Source organism: Myotis davidii, unplaced genomic scaffold (genome assembly GCF_000327345.1).
Source record: "Myotis davidii unplaced genomic scaffold, ASM32734v1 scaffold394, whole genome shotgun sequence".
In the NCBI taxonomy this organism is placed as follows: domain Eukaryota; kingdom Metazoa; phylum Chordata; class Mammalia; order Chiroptera; family Vespertilionidae; genus Myotis; species Myotis davidii.
Genome location: NW_006287548.1, coordinates 1,290,209 through 1,312,877, shown reverse-complemented (window position 1 = coordinate 1,312,877; position 22,669 = coordinate 1,290,209). Strand labels below are relative to the sequence as shown.

Below are 22,669 nucleotides of genomic sequence, written 5' to 3'. Positions count from 1 at the left end.
CACACACCACACACCACACACACACACCATTTCAAAAAAGCACCCAGTTTCTGTACATTTTACTTTATTTTTTTAAATATATTTTATTGGTTTTTTACAGAGAGAAAGGGGGAGAGAGAGTCAGAAACATCGATGAGAGAGAAACACCAATCAGCTCCCTCGTGCACATCTCCCACTGGGGATGTGCCCGCAACCCAGGTACATGCCCTTGACCGGAATCGAACCCGGGACCTTTTAGTCCGCAGGCCGACGCTCCATCCACTGAGCCAAACCGGTTTCGGCTTTCTTTCCATTTTAAGAAACCTACTGCCAGCCGTTAAGGAGAAAAATGGGGTAGTGATCACTTACACAGCCTGTAGCAGGTTCCAGAGCCTTGGGAAGCTCTGGGAAGTGTTCCTGCACTGAGTATATTCCCTCCTTGCTGTTGTATGTGGACACTCTGATATCTTCTCTTCCCACCTATTAAATTCCTAAGGGTTAATTCAATCTTCCTTTCACTAACCTGCCTCTTCTTACAATCCCCATTGTTACCCTCTTTCCTGGTTACGGAGGCCCCTTCTTTCAGGAACACCTCATTGGAGGAAAGGAAAAGAAAACTGTTCTTTTCACATAGCCATCTTCCTTCCAACCTCTCTCAGATCCCTCTCCCGGACTCCGTGTTCTTACTCCAAAGCAAGTCCCTCCTGGACAAAAAGGAAATGTTTGCTTATATACCTCAGGGCTCCTGCTGCAAAGGATAAGAACAAAAGAGCTATATTTGTTTGGTACATCCTCGTTCAAAGTGTCACCATGCCCCGGATTTCATTTGATCCTCCTACAAACCCAGTGTGGTCAGTGGGACAGGGGCAACTGATTTTACAAATGAGAAAACTGAGGTTGGGAGAGGTTAGAATAATGATCAGAGAAGGCCAGATTCAAACTGCCAAAGCCCAGTGCTCTGCCACACAGCATCTGCAATGTTCCTTTAGTGGCCTGATCTCAGCTAGATCACGGAGGGATGCCATTTTATTTAAGTGATATGCATCCAGGTATTGATGATGTGATGCCCAATTAGTACCCAGAGGCATTTGCCTTTTTCAAAGAGGATGTTTTATATATCGCTTCCCATTCCATGTAATTTGAGGCTTTTTGATGCAACTGCCATTTGTAAGCTAGGTAAGTCAAAAATAGATGTATTTTAAAAATAATAGTCCCATACCTCTTGGACATAGATGGGCCTATACAAATAGCTTCGAAAGAAGTTAATGTGAGAGAAAACAGTGAAGGAACTGGGTCCAATAACATAACATATGGCTATAGGCATGCTGTAATGGGTGAAAATGTTCATTGATATATTTTTTTTAGAATTACATTTTTAGCTCTCAGTAAAGCATTATTGTAATCTCATTTTATTGCCTTTTCCCCTCCAACCAAGGACTTGAAGTTTTACGCATATATCAAATATTTTCATCCTCACTGTACTCAAAGCCTAGCTGAATTACCAGCACCATCAACCTTTACACTTTCTTTCCAACCTCTAGGGGGAACTTTGCATCACAGATGTGCACAACAAATACACACACACACATACACACACACACAACTATAGTTGCCAGCCTCCTAAACAACAGAAGACACCAGGGAAAACATATTTGGCTTGGCTAACATCTGGAGAACTTTGGTGTAAGTTACTCAGCACCATTTGTCTTTGCCACAATAAGATCACAAAGGCACTGCTTCCAAAGTTTCCCCCTGGGGTGGAAATGTGCCCATAAACTGCCTCCTTCTGAAATATTTAAAAGAGACAATAGTTTGGTGAAAGGAAAAGAAAGACCAGTAGAAATCTTTGATTCTAGCTCCAACTCTGTCACTATTTAAAATCAAACATATCTATTAAATATGAAATCACAGGTAAGAAATCCAGGTGTTAAAAAAATATGCCAAAAGACCATTCCCATTGTAAAGAAGCATATAATTCATTTGGGGATAAAAAAAAAAAAGTAAGTCTTATGCTAAACCCTAAGAAAATTCTTAAGATTTTCACGGTGGCAATTGATAAATGTTACTAGGCAATAGTATTTTTTTATAAAGACTAGTTAATGATTTCTATAAAATTAGGATTGGGATGGCTGGCAAACATTGACTGGAAAAAAATACAATTTGACCTGGATCTTGAAAGATCAATAAGAATTGAGCAGCCGGAATAAATACATTTTACATGTACACAGCACTTTATAATTCCCATTATATTTTCACATACAGCTTCTCAACCTTCCCAGTGACACTGTGAAAAAGATATCATTTACCATTGTCATTTATCAAGGAGAAAAGCCTGGAATTTAGCATGGTTAAATGGCTCACTCCACACCTGAAAACATACACACATCTTCACTCATTCATTCATTTAACTCCACTCTACAACTATCTGAACAGCTATGAATTCCAGGCACTGCTTGCAGACACTAAGAATATAACAATGGCCCTGGCCAATTTGTCTCAATGGATAAAGTGTTGGCCCTCAGACTGAAGGGTCCTGGGTTCAATTTCTGTAAAGGGCAACATACCTTGGTTGCAGGCTCAATCCCTGGCCCTGGCCAGGGCGCATGCAGGAGGCAACCGATGTGTCTCTCTCACATCATGTTTATCTCTCTGTCTCTCTCCCGCCCTTCCACTCTCTCTAAAAATCAATGGAAAAGGGTGAGGATTAACAAAACAAAATAAAAAACAATAATACAGCAATGAAGAAAACAAAGGCCCTTTCCTCATGAAGTTTGCGTCCTGTAATATGTGGAATGAATCCTGGATAGGCGCAGGCTAGGGGTAAGGACACACTAAGCAAGTGAACCATTAAGAAAGCTATGAAGCAAGAAAGCACATACAAAGTACACAGAGAATAGTAAGTATAGTAGTTTTATTACTACTGAGGTTAGAGAAGGTTGAATTTGAGGAAGATAGTTTGGGGGCATTCTGAGGCCTCTGAATACGCTGTATAGATATGAGGTTTGGACTTGATTCAGTATACACTGGGAGAAAATGGCGTGACTTAAGTGTTACTTTAGGAATAAGGTAATCTCCATTAACAACAGTAGCATGTTCATTGTGATAACATCTACCACATACTGCTGACTTACTGCAGGCCAGCTACTCTCCTAAACACTTCACATGTATTAACTTGTAAAACTGGTACTATTTTTAGCTCCAATTGCCCATGAGGGAACTAAGGACAAAGAGGTTAAGTAACTTGCCCAAAGCCACACACAGAGCAGGACCAAGAAGTAAATGGCCTTGGCTACCCAGAATCCACGCTCTTGGCCACTCTGCTTGCTCTCAGCCACAGAACGGGTGGAGTAGGGATGAAGCTCAAGGCAAGACCGCCGAGTCCTTATCCATTCAGTCCCCCTGCCTGAGATTTTAAGGAGTGAAATTTGGCAGCTGTGGAAATACAAAGAGGGGAATAGACACATGAGACAGGTTAAAGGAGAGAATGAATTGGCTTTGCTAAACAACTAGATTTTACAAACAACTGCATGTTCAACGCGGGAAGACTAGGAAGCTGAGTGCAGGAAGCACTTGAGGGAGGAAGCTGAGCAGCTCTGCCCAGCACCGGAGGGCATCAGGCTTCCCAGGGGGAAAGGCTGACATGGGCTCGGGAAAGACGGGGCTGGGAATGTGGCACCCTCGCTGCTCTTCCTGGTTCAGATGTTTCTCTTGGAAGATGATGGGCTTAGACCACATGATGGCAGAGGCCTCTTCTGGTTCTATGATTCAATAATGTAATTGTAAAAGCAGAGAATATTCTTTAACAGTTTGAGATAGTATTTGCTGGCCAAAGTAATACTTTTTTATAGTGGCTTCTGCATTTATTCCTGAAACATTCTATAAACTTTGTTTCAAATATAGTTTCAAACTTCAATACCCATGAACCAAAGAAAAAAAACTTAAAAAACACACCTTAAAACCCCATATTCTGATCGGTTAAAAATCAAGGGTTTAAAATAGGTGTTTCTCCTTTAAATGGGAGCCTTACTGACAAAATCAGGACTCAAAAATTATGTAATCAATTCAGGACCCTTTTTTTTTAGAGTAATCTGACTTAATTTAGCTTCAGAAAAACACACTACATATATCCCATATATTATTTAACTCCACACTGAAAAAGTTACACTTCATCACAACCAGCCATTAACCTTTCAACTAGTGAACAGGAAGATGAGAAGAAGTCTAAACCAAAAGAAGGGGTTTTATAAATGCAAAGGTTTTGTATTAGCCCTTCTAAGAAAACTCACAAAAGCAAAGGTAGAATAAATGACAAGTACTGGTTACAATATAGAGTCTGGTTTACTCTCCATGACTGCATCTGTGGGTTATACTAAAAAATACCGTAAACGTTCATTTAGAATGAAATAGAACCGAATACATCATCACAGTCAGGGAGCAGCTCCTGTGAGCTGGTTTCCCGGTCGCTGTGGAGTCCACTAGAGGGCAACAGAGCGCTCTCAGCGAGCAACTGGGCTTAGGGACAGTGTCTGGTGTGAGGTCACAGCTCACTAGATGTGCACACCGGTCTCCGTTTCAAAGCCACATTTGATCCCAGAATGCTTCTTATATTACCAAACACTACATTCTGATCAAAGTATTCTTATTCTAATGCTACATTTAGTCATAGTGGCATTTTGATTTCTCAATAATGTATAAGTCCAAGTGTCTTATCATAATAATAATCTTCCCATTAAACAAACAATTTAGTAACTTTTAAAGAAACTGAATAAGGGTTTTAAAAAACAGACTGTACTGTAAAATAGTTTGATGTTTTAATGCTTAAATTTAAAAAATTTAATGGTTACATCAAAACCCAGGTAAAAATGCACTAGTAACACTACCAAAATAAAATTTTAATATTACAGCTAACATTTGAATACTTACAGTATGCCATACTGTATTTAAAACTTACTATAGTTTTCCTACACTAATCATGTACGATTGAAAACGAACACTTTACCCATTTTACAAATATAAAAATCGAGGCTAACAGAAGTGAAGAAACTTGCCCAGAACAGATAAGGTTGCACTGACACTGTAATAGTTGAGTACTAGATATCACATGTGATCCCGGAAGCAACCCACCCTCCAGAGGCCAGTCTCGCCTTGCTGGAGGCCAGGAGAGGTTGGCATCTCTCCAAGACAAACTCTGATGACAGTCAAAGTTTTATCAAAAATAGAGACATTACCACACAATATAGTTTCACTTTTGCATATTTAGTAAAACCATGGCAGTAATCCAATTTAAATACTACAAGTTTTATATTTGCACATTTCAGTATTACATTGCAATTGTCTTCTACAACCAAGTCAGGATATAATAATGGCAATTAACAAGAAAAACAATCATTAGAAAAGTTCAGTGCTCAGAGGTTCTCAGACTGAAATAATAGCAATTAGAGAACAATAAGTTTTGCAGTGGCTTATTAAGCATCAATCTTTGGACTTCCTAGGGCCTTTGGATATTGAAATGAGAAACTGATAAAGGAATACTGCATAGCTCTTGGGTGTGGAACTTCAATGATTTCTACATAATACAAGACAACAGCATATCATTCAAGTCCCAAAGAGTGAAGGCTCACCCAAAGAATTGAGAATCAGTTTGTGATAGACTCTGGAAGGAATGCACATTCCAGTAAACTAATGTGAAGTATAAGAGATTTTTCCCTGTCTTATAAGATCTAAAAAGCCGCATTAGTATGAAACCGAGAAATCGATCATCATTTTATAAGTTTAAAATTGGATAAGAGACAGTGTATGAGTTTCCTATTGTTGCTATAACAAATTATAGTGCCTTCAAGCAACACAAATGTAACTTACAATTCTGGACGTGAGAAGTCTGAAATGGGCCTCATGGACCTAAAATCAAGGGGTCGGCAGTGCTGTGTTCCTTCTAGAGCAGCAATTCTCATCCTGTGGGTCGTGACCCCATTGGCAGTCGAATGACCCTTTCACAGGGGTCACCTAAGACCATCCTGCATATCAGATATTTACATTACGATTCCTAACAGTAGCACCATTACTGTTATGAAGTAGCAACGAAAATAATTTTATGGTTGGGTCACAACATGAGGAACTGTATTTAAAGGGCCAGAAGGTGGAGAACCACTGCTCTAGAGGTTTTATGGGAGGATTCATTCCCTGGCCTTTTCCAGATTCTAGAAGCTGAGTGCAATCTTTGTCTTCATTTTCCAAGGCAGCACTGGAAAATCAACTTCTTCTTCCATGGTATCTCTTTAATACTGATTCTCCTGCCTTCCTCTTTCTTTATAAGGACTCTTGTGATTATCCTGGGCCCAAACAATCCAGAATAACTTCCCATTTTAAAGTCCTTAATCAGTTCTGCAAAGATCCTTTTGCCTTTAACACACATAATCACACGCTGTGGAGATCAGGGTACAGATGCTTTGGGGGGTCATCACTCTGCCTCCTACAGACAGCACAGTGTATAATTTGCACACATTCTGTAATCCATCTGAAAAGTAGCTACTAGAATACAGAATTTATTTATCTATGAAACTGCATTTAGTGTAGTTTCTGAAACAAATACAGTTTATAAGATCCACTTGGAATTAAACTGAACTGAGTAACCTGGGACCTGGAAAGGAGACACAAGAGAAAGCAACTGATAAAACTGGCAGGCATGTATAGGGAATTAGATGCAGGCTGCAGGCAAAGACAGGTGAAGCAAACTATATATGCATGACACTCTAATTCTGGATTAATTTTGTTTCATTCCATAGTTTTATTATCTTTTCTTAATAATGATGTAACTGCGTAAAAACACATTTTTGATTATTTATGATTGATGAATTTTTATGATTAGAAATTATACATACAAACACCCAACACACGGCTTGGCACATTGAAGAAGAACAAAATAGTGTCAAAATTTAAATTCTAGGTTCCAGAGTCTGATTCTGCCACTTAGTACACCTGTGTGGTCTTTGACAAGTCACTTAGAATTTCTGTGGCTGTCCTCAGAAATTAAAAACAGGGGTAATATATAGCTCCTGCCCACAGGGTCACTCTAAAATAGAATATGTAAGTGCAAAGACATGCTGGGACACTGTTAGTGCTCAATAAAATATTAAGTAGTTGTTATTAGGTAAACTCAGTTGGTAGCCTTGGGCATCCAGAGGGGAGATGTTAGTGTAAGGCTGTAAATTCTTAGATATTTATCCCAGAGAACTGGTATCATCAGACTGAGACAAAAAAAGTGAAGAATTTTGAGAAAAACTGTCACAACTGGATAATTAAGTTTCAGCACAAATCTTATGCAAAATTCCTAAGCTGCTCCAATAATATTTTGAAAAAATGTAAGATGAAATAGTGCATCATTGTAAAAATGTGATTCCTCTGTGAAGGGGCTCTAGTGGGAAAGCAAACAAAAAAAAAACAAAGAAACAAACACCTCCCACAGAGGCTCCACGTAAGGCACGCACCATGCTCCATATTGGCCAAAGTCATTAAGAGAGGTAAGACCAAAGACAAAGCACTTCTAGGGCCAACGTTCAGAAAGTCATTCCTTTTCTTTAGAAAACTGCCTACGCTATATTAGCCCTTGCCTGGTTTTAAGTAAATGCCACGTATCCTGTAATTTTAGTCTTTGCAGAAGTGTGCTGTATGGTTTTCTGTATACTAACTAAATGGCCTCAGCCTACTTTGCTCTCTAATTCTAAGTTTCTGTTTTTCCTGATTCATCCTTCCCAGCTAAGCTACCTCCTGATTAGAATTTCTCACCTGGAGTGAGTCTTTCCCAGGAGTTGAGGTGTGTGGACTTTGGCACAAGGATTAGGTACATCCATCACGGCTCTTTGGGCTTGTTTTCTATCTATATTTTCAATACAAGAAAGTATTAAATGGCCACTTTGAAAACAGGTGAGTTATAATTTTACCTAAACTCAATATGTCCCAAAGGATCTTGGGTGAATTTCACATGTCACTAAACATTCTGAAGCATCACTCATAAATACTTCTTAATCTAAAGTGGCAAAAAAAATCAGGAAAGATGGAGTCTGGCAGAACCTGCTCCCCATACTAAGACAACTATCACGGAAGAGAGTTGTGTGCAACTACTTTAAGAAAAATCTTTACCATAGTTCTTTGTAAGACTTTCTTCCCCATGTTTTCTCTACTTTGAAACATATTCAAATCTCAGGCATTAAGTTGAATATTTAGCGAAAGCCGAAAATAAGTCTATAAGAAAAATCTTAAGATTAAAGAGAGGGTGTCAGGAAAAAAATTAGTGATGCTCTCTTTTTCACTTATATTATCGTAAAAAAAAGGAAGAAATAGGAATACAGTATTTTCTGACAAAATCAAAGTATAAATTCCCATCAACTCCTCAGAACAATATAGGGTAGGCTTCATGTAGAAGAGAAAAGCGTACTATAGGATTCACTAAGTCTGAACCCAAACAGCACTAATCCTTTGCTAGGATTTTAACTGATTATCTCAATTTTTCACCTTATTTAGTAGTGATGGTGAAGTCCCTTAAAACAGAGATTACATACAAACATGCTGTTTCTGTGTCTAGTAAACGGATGGTGCACACGGCCAAGACAGTTAAAATGAATTCTCTAAAAGGAAGCGCACTATAGCACAAATTATGTCCCTGGGCACTGTTCACAGAAACATCCCCCTGTAAGGAGGTTTGTATGAGGCGGGGGTGAGGCATCTTCTTCTGGCTCTTCTTAAACTTGCCACTTTCCAGCTCTCCATTCTAATACACTGGACATCAGTGAAATTGGAGGCAGGAAGACCTTCTTCATTAACACCCCAAATGCCTAGAATATTTCCAAGGAAGAAGATGGCTTTAGAGAAGAAGCTGAAAGCAAAACAGTAAAATGCAGAAGTGACAGTCCTCCTTTAAAGTTATGAGCATAAATAATGCAGTGTTACGTACTGTGAGACCCCACAACAAACAAGAAGTGTGCACTGAAACCATGTACAGCAGGAGTCAACTGCAGACAGGAAAGCTTTCTCTTTCACTCATTAATTTAAGTAAGTGTTCCTTGAGAATCAAGTTTGAGTAGGATATTGTACCAGATATCATTAATACAAGGAACACACAAAAATAAAAATCTCCTAGATCATGTCCTCCAGGAGCTTACAATCTACTTAGGGAGGTAAGTCCTGTATGAAGTCACTAATTACAATGCAAGGCAACCCAGGATTGAGTCCCAACAGGAAATAGGAAAAATAAGTGGGCAGAATGTCTGTGAAGACTAATTAAATGTGAAAATTCCAAAAAATATTTTAGGGGGGTAAAAAGTAAATATTACCTAAGTTCAATGAATCACTTGTTTACATTCCAGTTGGTCAAAACACACACACACACACACACACACCCCTACCTGAGATTGCAATAAACAATGCAGAGAAACACGTTCACAGACATGAATTGGCCAGGTGCACACAGGATGCACAGCAGAGGAACTTTGAAGCAAGGCTCTCTCAGGGAGGGCTGCAGTTCAATTCTGAAGGACACATTAGCCATTGATAAGAGGAGCCCAGCACAGACGTAGTGATAAACAATGCCGCAACATCAATAATCCAGTTTATTGAAACCGAATAGTTTAGTTTATACCTTTTTTCAGTTTAGTGTCAGAAGAAAAATCCCATTAAAACAAGATTTGCAATGAAATTATTCCCAAATAGATGGCAAAACATGCTCAAACTTTCTTTGACTATTCAATAAAGTATTTTACTTCAGCAATAAAAACAAAGCTATCAGGAAAGATAGTTATGTGCAACTACTTTAAGAAAAGTCTTCACTGTAGTTCTTTATGACTTTCCTCCCCATTGTATTCTCTGTTTTGAAACATGTTCAAATTTCAGGCATTAGGTTGAATATTCAGCAAAGGTCAAGAATAAACTCAAGAGACAACAATGACCGTGAGAACCCCAACAGCCTCAGAGCCTGACACTAATTTACGGAGACGTATCAGGAACTCTTGGGAATGGAGTGTCTGCTAATTAGGCCACCATGAACAGACCCTCGAACCTTGTCAAAGTTTTCCCAAACATCTCATGGAGAACTCTGATTTATGGGCTGCCCAGGTAAAAACCTGAACAGATAGTAAGTTTTAATAATAACTGACACACGAGTTTGCTAAGGATCTCACTCTCTGGAAAACACACAGCTCTATAGAGGAACACTTTTAGAGTCATCTACCTTATCTTTGTCTTCCACGACATCGGCCAAGATATCGTCTGGATCCAGGATCCTCCGTCTGAGTATATATATTCCATCAAATATCCTGGAAGGTAAATTGTAATAATAAAAAAAAAAACGCTTAGCTATTTAAAAAGCATATTCAAGGAATTTTTTATAACCTACAATTTAGGTTATCCCAGGAACACTCTGGAAAAGAAAGGTATTCTTGAGGGTACTAAGTGAAAAAGGTTTGTAAGTTCAAACTAAGACCCCAAAACTACAGGGGGATATCAAAAGGAATAGCTATAACTGGAATATATGGATGAAGTGGGGTGACCCCTGAGCCCTTTGCCTGTTTGGATCTCCATGCTCTCTGCACGCCCTCACACTAAGATTTTCAGTGATATTGGGAGCCAGAACTCCAGCATTCGTCTCCATGACTGCAACTCAAACTGTGTCAGAGTTGAATGTGTTGTTTTTTAAAAACTACTTAGGAGCATAATGTTTAAGGAAAAGAACTCTTTTCTCAATTTGATAAGTGGCTAGATACTCTGATACCACAGTTTAGAATTAAGTAGTGGAGCCCATTCAGTTACTTATGCACTGCCCATTTCCAGAGAAAAATATGCAAGTGAAACATTATAATGATGAGACAAGAACATGAACCAATGAATGGGGGGCAAGGGAGGAAATAACATTAGTAAGGTTTTTACCAGAATAGCCAAGCTATAATCGATTTGGTTCTGAGATTCTTAGAAAGCCTCTCAAATTGGGAAACTTTTGAGCTATAAATCACTCAATTTCCAATAAAGGGCAACCAGTTCCTGAGAAGAAGTGGAAATTCTTCTAGGATAAAGCTCTAAGCCTTTACGACATGAATCTTTATAAAGTATTAAAAATAAACATAACCCAGAGAATTCAAGTGCAATTCTACAAAAACTAATAGAAATAGTTGTCACACTGCCTCCTCTTCAATGTCTCATACTATTAACAAGTCCAGGGCATACCATTAAATAATAATTCCTTTATAGCATCTATTCAATAGGCTACTGAAGTGTGGCCCAAGTACATAGATTTTCATATCTGACTTGATAAAGTAATAGGCTTTAAAAATTCAAAGGAATTCTCCTTAGCTAGGCTTTCGACATTTCAAAGTTAAGTTTTCTACAGAGTATCTGAAGAGCTATTCCAAGCAAAATGAAAGGAACTCCTTTTTGCTTCTAATGCTAGATTTATGCATGAAACACTGATGATTTATTAGGAAACTTTGCCTGAGTTTATTGCCCAGATAGGGATCACAAAGACATGAGCAGTGACTATACAACCAGGTAAGAGGAGCATAAAACACCATCCATTAGAGTCTTTAACCAGAGACCTTTTCCAACTCAAGGTGATTGTGCAATAAAAGGTGAGATGATGGACCCAGCACACCCATCAGCAAATGGGTGGATTAAAAAGTTGTGGTACATTTATACCATGGAATACTATGCAGCAGTGAAAAAGAATAATATCTTACCCTTTGAGACAGCATGAAGACCTGGACAATATCATGCTAAGTGGAATCTAAGTAACAAAATAAACTGATGAACAGAATGGATCCAGAGACATGAAAGCATGGAACAGAGTACAGAATCTCAAGAGGAAAGGTGGGGGACGGTGGGGGAGCGGAAGGTAATCAACCAAAGACCATGTATGCATACATGCATAACCCATGGACACAGACAATAGGGTGGTGAAGGCCTAGGGTAAGGGGGTTGGGAGCAGGCTAGTGGGGTCAATGGGGAGAAAAAAAGGACATATATAATACTTTCAAAACTAAAGAATTATTAAATAAATACATAAAAGGACAAATTTTTAAGGACTGTTTAAATTGCTTCCTACAAAAAATAAATAAATAAATAAATAAATAACAGGTGAGCTAAGAACAATGGACTATATTCTAAATAGGGAGAATAACCCATGGGACAAAACACTAAGCAATGCCCACTAGACAATACAGAAAATACAGAATAGAGAGCAAGAAAGGACTTCCCCAGTAATCTTTGGGAACTGAGTCTTTCTGCTACGGCCATGCTACAAACGATATGCTTCTCCAAATTTACCCAAAACTTCTTGCTGAAATCAATGGAGTACTACCTTTTCCTTGTAAACGTAGCCTTTTTACAAAAGGAGTTCAATGGAATTAATTTCCATTAACTTCCATGGAGTTAGTTTGTTACATATTACAGCACTGCAGATAAAATCTGTTGATTTTAAACATGTTTATAGAAGATGATGCCAGAGGGAAGGGGTTGTTAAGTCACACACACTCCACCTTCAGACATACTTGGGGTAACAAGGATATTCTGAAAATGAGGCACGGGAGTTGAAACTAAGACCGTTTTTTTGTCTAATTTTGATTCGAAAGCATACATAACTTAAAAAGTTTACACTGATGTGGAATTTAATTGGACTGAACTACCAAGCAAAATAGAGACAGATTCATAGATAGAGAGCAGGCAGACAGCTCTGGTGGGAGGTGGGGTATGGGGGAGGAGTACAGGATTGAGTGAAAAAGAAAAAAAAAGGAGAGAGAACACATGGACATGGACAACAGTTTGGTGATGGGGGGGAGGGATCAGAGGGGATTGAGGTGGAAGAGGGCATTGGGGATAAATGCTGATGGGAAAATAATTAATAAAAAAACAATAAAAGTAATAAAAAGAAAATAAATTTTAAAAGTTTTACAGAACTAAATCAAAGGGGAAAAGTAATCTGATATATTTTGGAATCATATATTCAGCCTCCCCCCAAAATGTTTAAGTGAAACAGGGTGGCAGAATATAAAGATACTGCTTGCAATTGTAACTTTCCCCATTGCACATTGAGGCTGCTTTTTAACTCTAAAGGAGGGAAGAGTTAAAGAAATCCTGAACAAAAACAGAGGAGTTATTTGAAAGCAGTCTCCAAGAGAGGTAAATGAGCACGCACAGTACACACCCGCTGTGAGTTTGTCCCCATGGGATTTCGGCCATGATGCTACAGATCACTATAAGAGTATACATACAGTATTAGCAGCCGACAGCCATCATAAAACCATAAATTCACCCTGACTCTTTATGCATGTGGAAATTTCAACCATTACCTTGCAGTCAACATTTTGCATTTCATTTACTTGCTTTTATTACCACCAGGAGTAAAACTGATCAAACATGAAAAGATGTTCACATATGTGTAATAGTTCAGACAATTAATCACTTGGAAAAATTTATTGTATTTTTCATGATCGTGACATTTAATCTACCTTTATATTGCAAAAATTTCTCTAATATATATAACTTTTAAATTACTTTGAAAATGTCTCTAGTATATGTGCTATGCAATAAATCTTATTATTTACACTCCTAGGATCATTAAAATATTGAAAAATCACATAATATACATTTTGTTTCCTCCATTTCTGATAGTAACTTATCTGTTTTTTAAATAATGCACAGTTAACTTAAACACCACTGGGATTTTAACCAGTCTACAAAAGTGAACTGAAATAGGAAACTAAAACATATGCAATTATGGGAAGACAATTACTGGGTACTTTTAATGATCAATGTAAAAACTGTTCCAAACAGGCACAAATATTCTTCACTGTGCATAGATGTCATGAAATTTGCCCCTGCCTTAGAGAGTCTATATTAGCCCAAGTTTTGAAGGATAACAATTTTCCATCTGCAATGCCTAGAGGAGGCGACTGGCAAGCCAGATACTACAATGCTGTGACTACCGAGCACTGAGATTATGTCAATAATCAAAAGAGGGAAAACATGGAGGTTTCTAAACAAAACCCTTCTGGTCCAAGAAGAGAAAAAATACCCCCAATGGTGACAAAGGGGAGGAAATCTCTGCAAAAACAAAACAACAACAACAAAAGGCCAATGTCTAGAGTAGGGCTGTGTTCCTCAGTGGTGGCGATTACAGGCTCAATAATGCAACTGGTCTTTGTGTGTGGGTGTGGGTGGTTTTTGTTTTTTTTGTGGCTTTGCGTTTTCACAAGAATAATCTTACCCAGTAGAAAACAAGAATAATTGTAAAATGGAAGTTAATGGAAAATTAGAATTTTCCTTGTAGAATTTAACCCCTTGAATTTGGTGCAATATGTCCATAAAACAAGATGTCACCATTTTCATCAATTATCTTCATCAACAGCATAGTAGATAATTTGTTTCAGTACTTACTATAGGCCAGGGACTAGAATAGGTACTGCATGTTTTATATGATTAATCAATCTAATAGATGAAGAAAACAAGGCATACGTAAATAAATTGACTTACTCAAGGTCAGATGCTTAATAAACAGCAGAGACAAGGTATAGTTTTTAATACATAAAAATTAAGATTAAAGAACTTAACAGAAAGAACAATTATCTAAGAATAAGACAAGGGGTCATATCCATTTCTATTGCTCCTTAACTTTAAAGGTTCATTTTTCACCTTAGCTGGTTTGTCTCAGTAGATAGAGCATTGGCCTGTAAACTGAAGGATCCTGGATTCAATTCTGGTCTAAGGCACATGCCCGGGTTGTGGGCTCGATCCCTGGTAGGGGGCATGCAGGAGGCAGCCAATCAATGATCCTCTCTCATCATTGATGTTTCTCTCTCTCCCTCTCCCTTCCTCTCTGAAATATATATATGTATAAAAGTTTCATTTTTCATTCTGGGATTAACCTAAATTTATTTGAGGGAAGAGGTCCAGATATCTAGATAGAGGTGATTTGTTTGTTTGTTTTAAATAAAGGACAACTTTCAATTATTTTCAAATCTGCCTACATCATCACAGTACATTCTAACTCAAATTAATGTTTCAAATTAATGTTAAAAGCAGCTATTTTTTAATCCTGCTTTCCATTAATTATTTTCAATGAAATTTTATAGTCCAAAGACCTGGAGGCCAAGGTTTTAGAAGCTTGTGTGGTCCAAAGGAATGCAAAGCCTGCGGCCAAAGAATGGAAGCAGTCACATCCCCAAAGAGTAGGAAGAACAAGCTAGAATTTTTTAAATAATGTGTTCATTCTACAACATCAAAAATTATTCTGCTACAAAAGGGATTTTAATAAGTATTTAAGAATGCAAATTCATACAATGCAAACTTTACTTAATGTAGCCAATTAAATCCAAACTTTCTTGCTGCTATGATGCTGGCATCTTTTAAAAGGTAACCCCAAAGAATACCTCTCACAGATACTATCAAGTGTGTGTGTGTAGCTCTGCATATATGAATGAATTAAGTTTAAAGCATCCTACAGGTAACTACCGTGACCTCTAACTCATTACTCACACACAAAGTTTCATGCTCCATTACCAAGGAAATTAGACATAAAAAAGAGCATTTTAATTTATATCAAAAGAGGTATTGGTGACAGTGTTTATAAAAATAAGTTAACTCTAAGTAACATAAAGAACTCATCAACTTTATTCCTGCTCACTGTTTATAAAACTTCTTTCAGTATGGCCATCATAGGAATGGTGAAGGAGTATCTGTCTTTGAGTTTCAAAAGTATTGGGACACTATTGTCCACCACTGTTAGTTTAGTTTCTCCCATAGACATTCCTCCAGAACACTATAGATGGGTCACAGATATAGCTAAAAGGAACACGGAAAGCACAAGAAAGGAAGTAGAAACAGAGGAGCTCAAGTACCCCCGGCTCAGAGATTCCTTTCCTGTCCCTCTAAAGCTTATGTTCTCCCCCATGGCCAGTATCGAACATTACATTACCTTAGTCAATTGCTTGTTAATTTTTATTGCTTGTTCTCCTCCGCCAGCTAGAGCATGAGTTCCCTGATACAGAAACAACTTCTCCACTTTCCTATCCGCGGCATCCATCATAAATTTGTCACATGAATCAAAAGAAGGAGAAACAAATGAGTAACAAAGAAAGAGGAGAAAAGAACTCATGTTGTAACAGAAAAGTCTATTTCATTGATCCTAAAACAAAAGGTTTAACCTTGTGACCTGGACCTTCTGTTAGAGCTAAAGGCAGTAGAAAAGAAGTAGAAATTGGCATACCACATGTCCATGGCAGTTATATATCCAACAGGTACATTTTGAATTGTTACAACCATCCATGAACAAAACAGTAGAGAAAAACCGCATCCTTGGAAGAATAGAGCTTAAATTATCAGTGAGGAGGGGAAATAGGCAGTAATTAACAAACAAAATAAACAATTAAGTGAAATGGTATGTTAGAAAGTGATGTGATCTGGCAGGAAAAAAACCAGAATAGGGTAAGGAGGTGGGATACAGAGAGTTTATAGTTTAAAATAGGGTGTCAGGTCAGGTCTTATTGAAATGAGGACATTTGAGAAAGACTTGAGGAGGAAAGTCAGTGGCAGTCTCCCAACAAGTGTCTGTACCCCTGGGCAAGTCCATTTGCAGTCACAGCTCAGAAAAAGAGTCCCTTAGAGGCAGCCAATCATGGGCATAGAACGGGGGGGGGGGGGCAGTCCACTGGTCAAGCTGAATAAGCATGGCAGGGACGTGAAAATACCAAATGGTAGTAACTGCCTGTCTAGTCTCCCCAAAAATGCCTGGCCCCACACCAAGTAAAGTTTCTACAACACAAGACTGTGCAAATATAGCATCCCTTAAAAAAAACATATATATATATATATATGTTTTATAATATTTTCTATATGTATATAGCATTGATCAGTCGCCTCCCGCACAACCCCTACTAGGGATGGAGCCCACAACCCCAATAGAACCGCATGTGCCCTTGACCCCAATAGAACTTCGAACCCTTCAGTCTGCAGGCCAACACTTTATCCACTGAGCCAAACCAACTAGGGCCAAATATATTATCCTTTTTACAGGTTTCCAAATTGGTCAAAATTATTTTGGATCATTTTGATATGTAAGCAAAACCACATAGTAAGTTATCTCAAAATATCTACAATAATAAAAGCATGATATGCTAATTAGACTGGATGTCCTTCTGGGCTAAGCTGGGGCTACAGCCACAGGATCGAGGCAGCCGCAGTGGCTGTGAGGTAGGGATCCGGATCCAGGCAGCCACGAGGGAGGGATCCAGGCAGCTGCCTGTGGCTGCGAAGGCCCACTCTTGCACGAATTTCATGCATCGGGCCTCTGGTTATTTTGTAATAGTTTCTATATGTATATAGCATATCTATGTTTTACATATATAGTAAGAAATAAATAGCTATATATATTACACATGTGTATATGGTCACAAACAAACATGTAAGTGAATATAATCACATTCAATAGCAAAACATTGAGTCCAATTTTGTATAGGCAAGAAATACCATTCTTTGAAAATGAGCATAGTTGCCTTTGATATAAAGTAAAAATAAGCTAATTTTTCTAGGAAAATTATAAATTCCTAGTATCTAAAATATGAGAACCAAGCCCTTCAGATAGCCAATTAGCAATAAAGAAAAGTGCTCCTACTTTCCTATTGCTCCTGTAACAGCAAACTTATTGTTAAGCAACACATATTTATTATATTATAGTTTTGTAAGCTCAAAGTCTGATGCAGGTCCCACTGGGTTAAGCCAAGCTTTGACTCCTTTTCAATTATCTCATAAGCATACTTTCTTTATCCTTCTCTGAAATTTCTACAAGTCTCTTACATGCATAAAGGCAGAGTCCAAAACATAAAAGGCATAGAATATGTGGGAATATAAAGATTCTACTACAGCCCTAGCCGTTTTGGCTCAGTGGATAGAGCGTTGGCCTGCAGACGGAAGGAACCTGGGTTCAATTCCAGTCAAGGGCACAATGTGTTTCTCTCACATCAATATTTCTCTCTGTCTTTTCCTCTCTCTTCCACTCTACATAATAATCAATGGAAAAATATAATAGATACAGAGGCAGAGCTGCCTCAAACTGATTGTCAAACTGCAGCGGGAAGGCCAGGGAGGATTGCGGGGCAGGAGGGAGGGGGGCAAGAGATCAACCAAAGGACTTGTATGCATGTATATGCATAACCAATGGACATAAGACACTGGGGGATAGGGGAGGCCAGGGGATTGTCAAGGGCGGGGGGAAAGGACACATATGTAATACCCTTTGTAATATTTTAAGCAATAAAACAATAAAAATAAAAAATAAATAAATAAAAATAAATTTTAAAAAAACAAAGAGGATTAAAAATCTGGGGGAAAAAAAAAGATTATACTGAAAAAGCAAGTCTCTTTGCTATTTGTGAGTCCCTGAAAGGCAGAGGCTGACAAAAATAAATAAAAGAAAACACACTAAAATTTAAGACTATAAGAGAATCAATTGTAAGACATGTAGCAAGATGAAAACATGGAGGAAGAAACAGTAAAGTAGAATAAAACTAATATACAGGGTGTCCCAAAAAATGTATACATACTTTAACATCTGGTAGCTCAGTTTTAAAAATGAAATTTATTTTAATAAACATTGACTTTATAATTATTTAAAGTGTGCATATGCATTTTGGGGACACCCTATAGTTTCTCCATGTGTTGAATTTGAGATGTTTCCAGTTGATTAAGGTTTAAGGTATATAATAGCGGGATTAAAATATGGGAATGGAGTTCATAAAAGAGATTAGGACTAAGACATATGGAATTGTAAGTCAAATGTACAGAGTTAATACTTGGAGTCAAGAAAATCATAAAGTACCTGGAGAATTAGAGAAAAATTTTATGGAGTACATCAAAAACAGAGCTAAGAGGGAAATTTATAGCATTGAATGCATTAGAAAAGAAGAAAGATCTAAAATCAATTATCTAAGTTTTCACGTTAGGAAACTAAAAAAAAAAAGAGCAAATTAAATTCAAAGTAAGCAGGAAAAAAAAGAAAGAAAAATTGAGCAGAAATCAATGAAATTGACAATGAGAAATCAATAGAGAAAAATCAATGAAACCAAGTTGAATCTTTTAAAGGATCAATAAAACTGATAAGTCTTTTGGACATGCTAACTAAGGAAAAAGAGAGAACTCAAATTACTAACATAAGAAATGAAAGAAGGGACATTACTACAGCTCCAATGGACATAATCAAAATAACAAAGGACTATAAACGACTCTATGCCCACAAATTTGTAACTTAGATGAAATGGACCAATTCTTTAAAAGACAATCTGTCAAAACACAGAAAACAATCAATAATCTGAAGAGAAGAATATCTATTAAATAAGTTGATTTCATAATTAATAACCTTCCAAAACAGAAAGCATCCAGATCAGATGGGTTCATTAATCAATCAGACAAATGCTTATGGAGAAATTATACAAATTCCCACAATCTTTGTCAAAAAACAGAAGTAGAGGGAATATTTTGTAACTCATTCTATAAGGTCAGCGTTACCCTAAATCCTAAACAGTTGGAAACATTAAAACTGCAGACCAATCTCTCTCATGAACATATGTGTAAAAATCCACAGCAAAATACTAGTAAATTGAATCCAACAATATATACAAATAACTGTACACCACAACCCCCAATTAAGATTTACCCTAGGTATGAAAGGCTTAGTTAACAGTCAATAATCAATTAATGTAATCCATCCTATCATTAGGCTAAAAGCAAACCTCAAAAAAATCACATGATCATATCAATACATGTAGAATGCAATACCCAGTCAATAAAAAAAAAACACAAAAAAACTCTCAGTATATTAGGATTAGAGAACGTCCTCAACTTCATAAAGAACATGTATAAAAATTACCTAATTTTAATCTTTGCTCTCATCTCTCTAGGCTCAACTCAGAGAATTAATTTCTCCAATTAGAATTACCTTTTCCTTTTACTATGACCCCACATTACCTTGCTCATGCTTTGCTTATATCTATTTCATTTTGCCTCTATGGTCAGTTGTTAGCATGCTTCATTATCAAGTGTGTGTGCAATGTCTTCATCTTCTTAACATACTCCTTTTACTTCCCCTTCCAAAGAGCCTAGTCCAGAATTATAAAACCAGCATGAGTTCAACAAGCAACAAAGTCAATTACTGGTGACTGCCATACAGATAATACCCTATTTAGAAATAAGAATGGTTAGGACCAGGGTAAGTTCAAGACAGGAAATCTGCACTACTAGGCAACAGGAAACACTCAGTCACCATTCAGTAAACAGTTACTCAACAGCTTTAGGCTCTAAGCAAAGACCAAGTATAGTCACAGAATTCTTGAAGAGTTTGCTACTTCTCACATATTGCCCAAATGTTCCCACAATGCCCTCAAAACCCTCTAAAACTTAGTAAGAACTACAACAATCAACGTCAATGGTCAATGCTAAATCTCATTTCCCAGTAATTGTACTTCCTTGCAACACTGTTTTATTATGAAAATTACCAGTTAGATGTCATAGACTGATTCATCAAAGTAGGAATTTAATCAAATTACTTCATTTTGCAGATGAGGAAACTGAGGCCCAGATTAATTGAGCATATTTCCTGAGGTCACAAAATTGGCCTCTGGTAGAGCCAAGATCATAGCACAATTTTTCTGAGATGTGGTCTAGTGAGTTGGCTCATGCTCTGTGTAAATTAGAAGGGTTCATAAGCATGGATAGCAAAAATGATTAGAATTTTATACCCACTGGTTGATGAATGTGGCTCACTTCCTCCAAAGGGAGGAAATTTGCCATTGGGTGTGGGGCCACAGCCCTGAACCAGATGGCACAGGAAAGCCATGCCAGGAAGATTATACTTGTTCTGTTGGCAGAGCCCTTGCAGCCTTTTTAACAGGAGCCAAACAGCTGTAGGGCGGGGCATTCTTGGGCAGATTTCTGCTTTCATGTGGTCAACAGCATAGCCTATTCTTCAAGACTCTGCCAACACCATTCAAAAATTTTAGATAGGTGATAGATATATTAGATGATAGATAGATAGATAGATAGATAGATACATAGATACATAGATAGATACATAGATAGATGATAGAATTTTTTTTTCAAATCCTAAACTGGGGACATTTTGTGCTTTTTAAAGAATTTTAAAAGTCCGTATTAAAGAACAAAGTAAAAAAAAAATCAAGAAAACCACAGCCATAAACACAATTAATATACTGCAGGGTTTTAAGAAGCCACTCCCCCAAAATTCTTTTTTGTGTGCTGTAAATATTTACTACATGAATAAAGAGATTTAAAAAAAAACAATCATTTCAATCAGTTATCAAATTTTTTAAAATTTTTATTATTGAAAGTATTACATTATATCCTTTTTTCCCCATTGACCCCTTCTAGCCCACCTCTGCCCCCCTCACCCTGACCCAAACCTTCACCACCCTACTGTCTGTGTCCACGGGTTATGCATATATGCATACAAGTTCTTTGGTTGATCTCTTTCCACCCACCAACCGCTGCCTTCCCTCTGAAATTAGGCAGTCTGTTCCATGCTTCTGTGTCTCTGGTTCTAATTTGTTTATCAGTTTATTTTGTTCATTAGATTCCACACATGAGATCATGTGATACTTGTCTTCCTCTAACATTTCTAAATCAGTACAAACATTGTCTCTGCAATCTTCTTCATGAGAGCAATGCTAAAAGTTGCTAAAACTGAATCCAGCAAATACTTACATCAACTATTTATATATGCCAAAGTTCCTATTGAATATAGGCTTTAAAATCGATGCCCAATAAACATGATTAAAAAAAAAGGTAAAGAAAGGGAGAGAGCTAGAGGATACTGATCACTCCTTGAACTGCCTCATTCTCCCTCATCCTGTATGTATTCACTAATGAGCACAGGAGAAAAATTCTTACTGCTACTGCCATCTGACATGCACATATGTAAAAGAAAACTATTATCAGGAAATATAGCCAAAGGAATCAGGCCTGCTAATGAGGTCATATTCTCAGAAGCTATTTGCCTTAGGTTCTTCAGGATGGATTTCGCCAGAGCCTATAGGAGCTTACTGTATAAGGAAAGTTCCTTAAAAACCAGAATCAATTTTTTAAATGGGAAAATAAAAATATCCTTTCATAAGTACTTTTATACAATGCATTACCATTCACTATCATGTCAAACAGGAAAATCAGCATTCTTCAGTACATTAGACCAATGAGCACAAGTTCACTTTTAATGACTAACTTACAGGGAGAGTGGTGTGCATTTAGCTACGCCCAGCTGGCAAGAACTGTATTTGCTTTATGTATTTGCAGGCCACAGTTTCTACAGTTCATTTGGTACATGCACACATAATAGATATTCCCAGATGAAAATATAAGTATTTCTCCATTACTTGGAAAAAGTCTAGCATATGAGAACAAGCAATTGACACTTTAATTTCATATTCAGTTTTATCACCCCTGATATTTTTTGCCTTGTCATCTACTTTTGAGATTTGAAAAAAAGAATGGAGATCCACAGCCTAGTGACTGTAGGTAATAATACTGTATTGCACATTTGAAAGTTGCTAAGAGACTAGATCTTAAAAGATCTTATCACGCCGGCCATTTGTGGTTCAGTGATTGAGCATCAACCCATGAACTAGGAGGTCACAGCTTCATTCCCAGTCAGGTG

At 37.5% G+C, this 22,669-nt stretch overlaps 1 protein-coding gene across 1 annotated transcript in view; it reads right to left on the bottom strand.

Moving 5' to 3' along the window:
• The window catches only part of PARD3B (par-3 family cell polarity regulator beta), an 838,084-nt gene that overhangs the window by 789,442 nt on the left and 25,973 nt on the right, over positions 1-22,669 (bottom strand). The window contains exon 2 of the mRNA XM_006759450.2: positions 10,199-10,283. Coding sequence (XP_006759513.1) covers positions 10,199-10,283 — 85 coding nt within the window. The remainder of the gene's footprint in view (positions 1-10,198; positions 10,284-22,669) is intronic.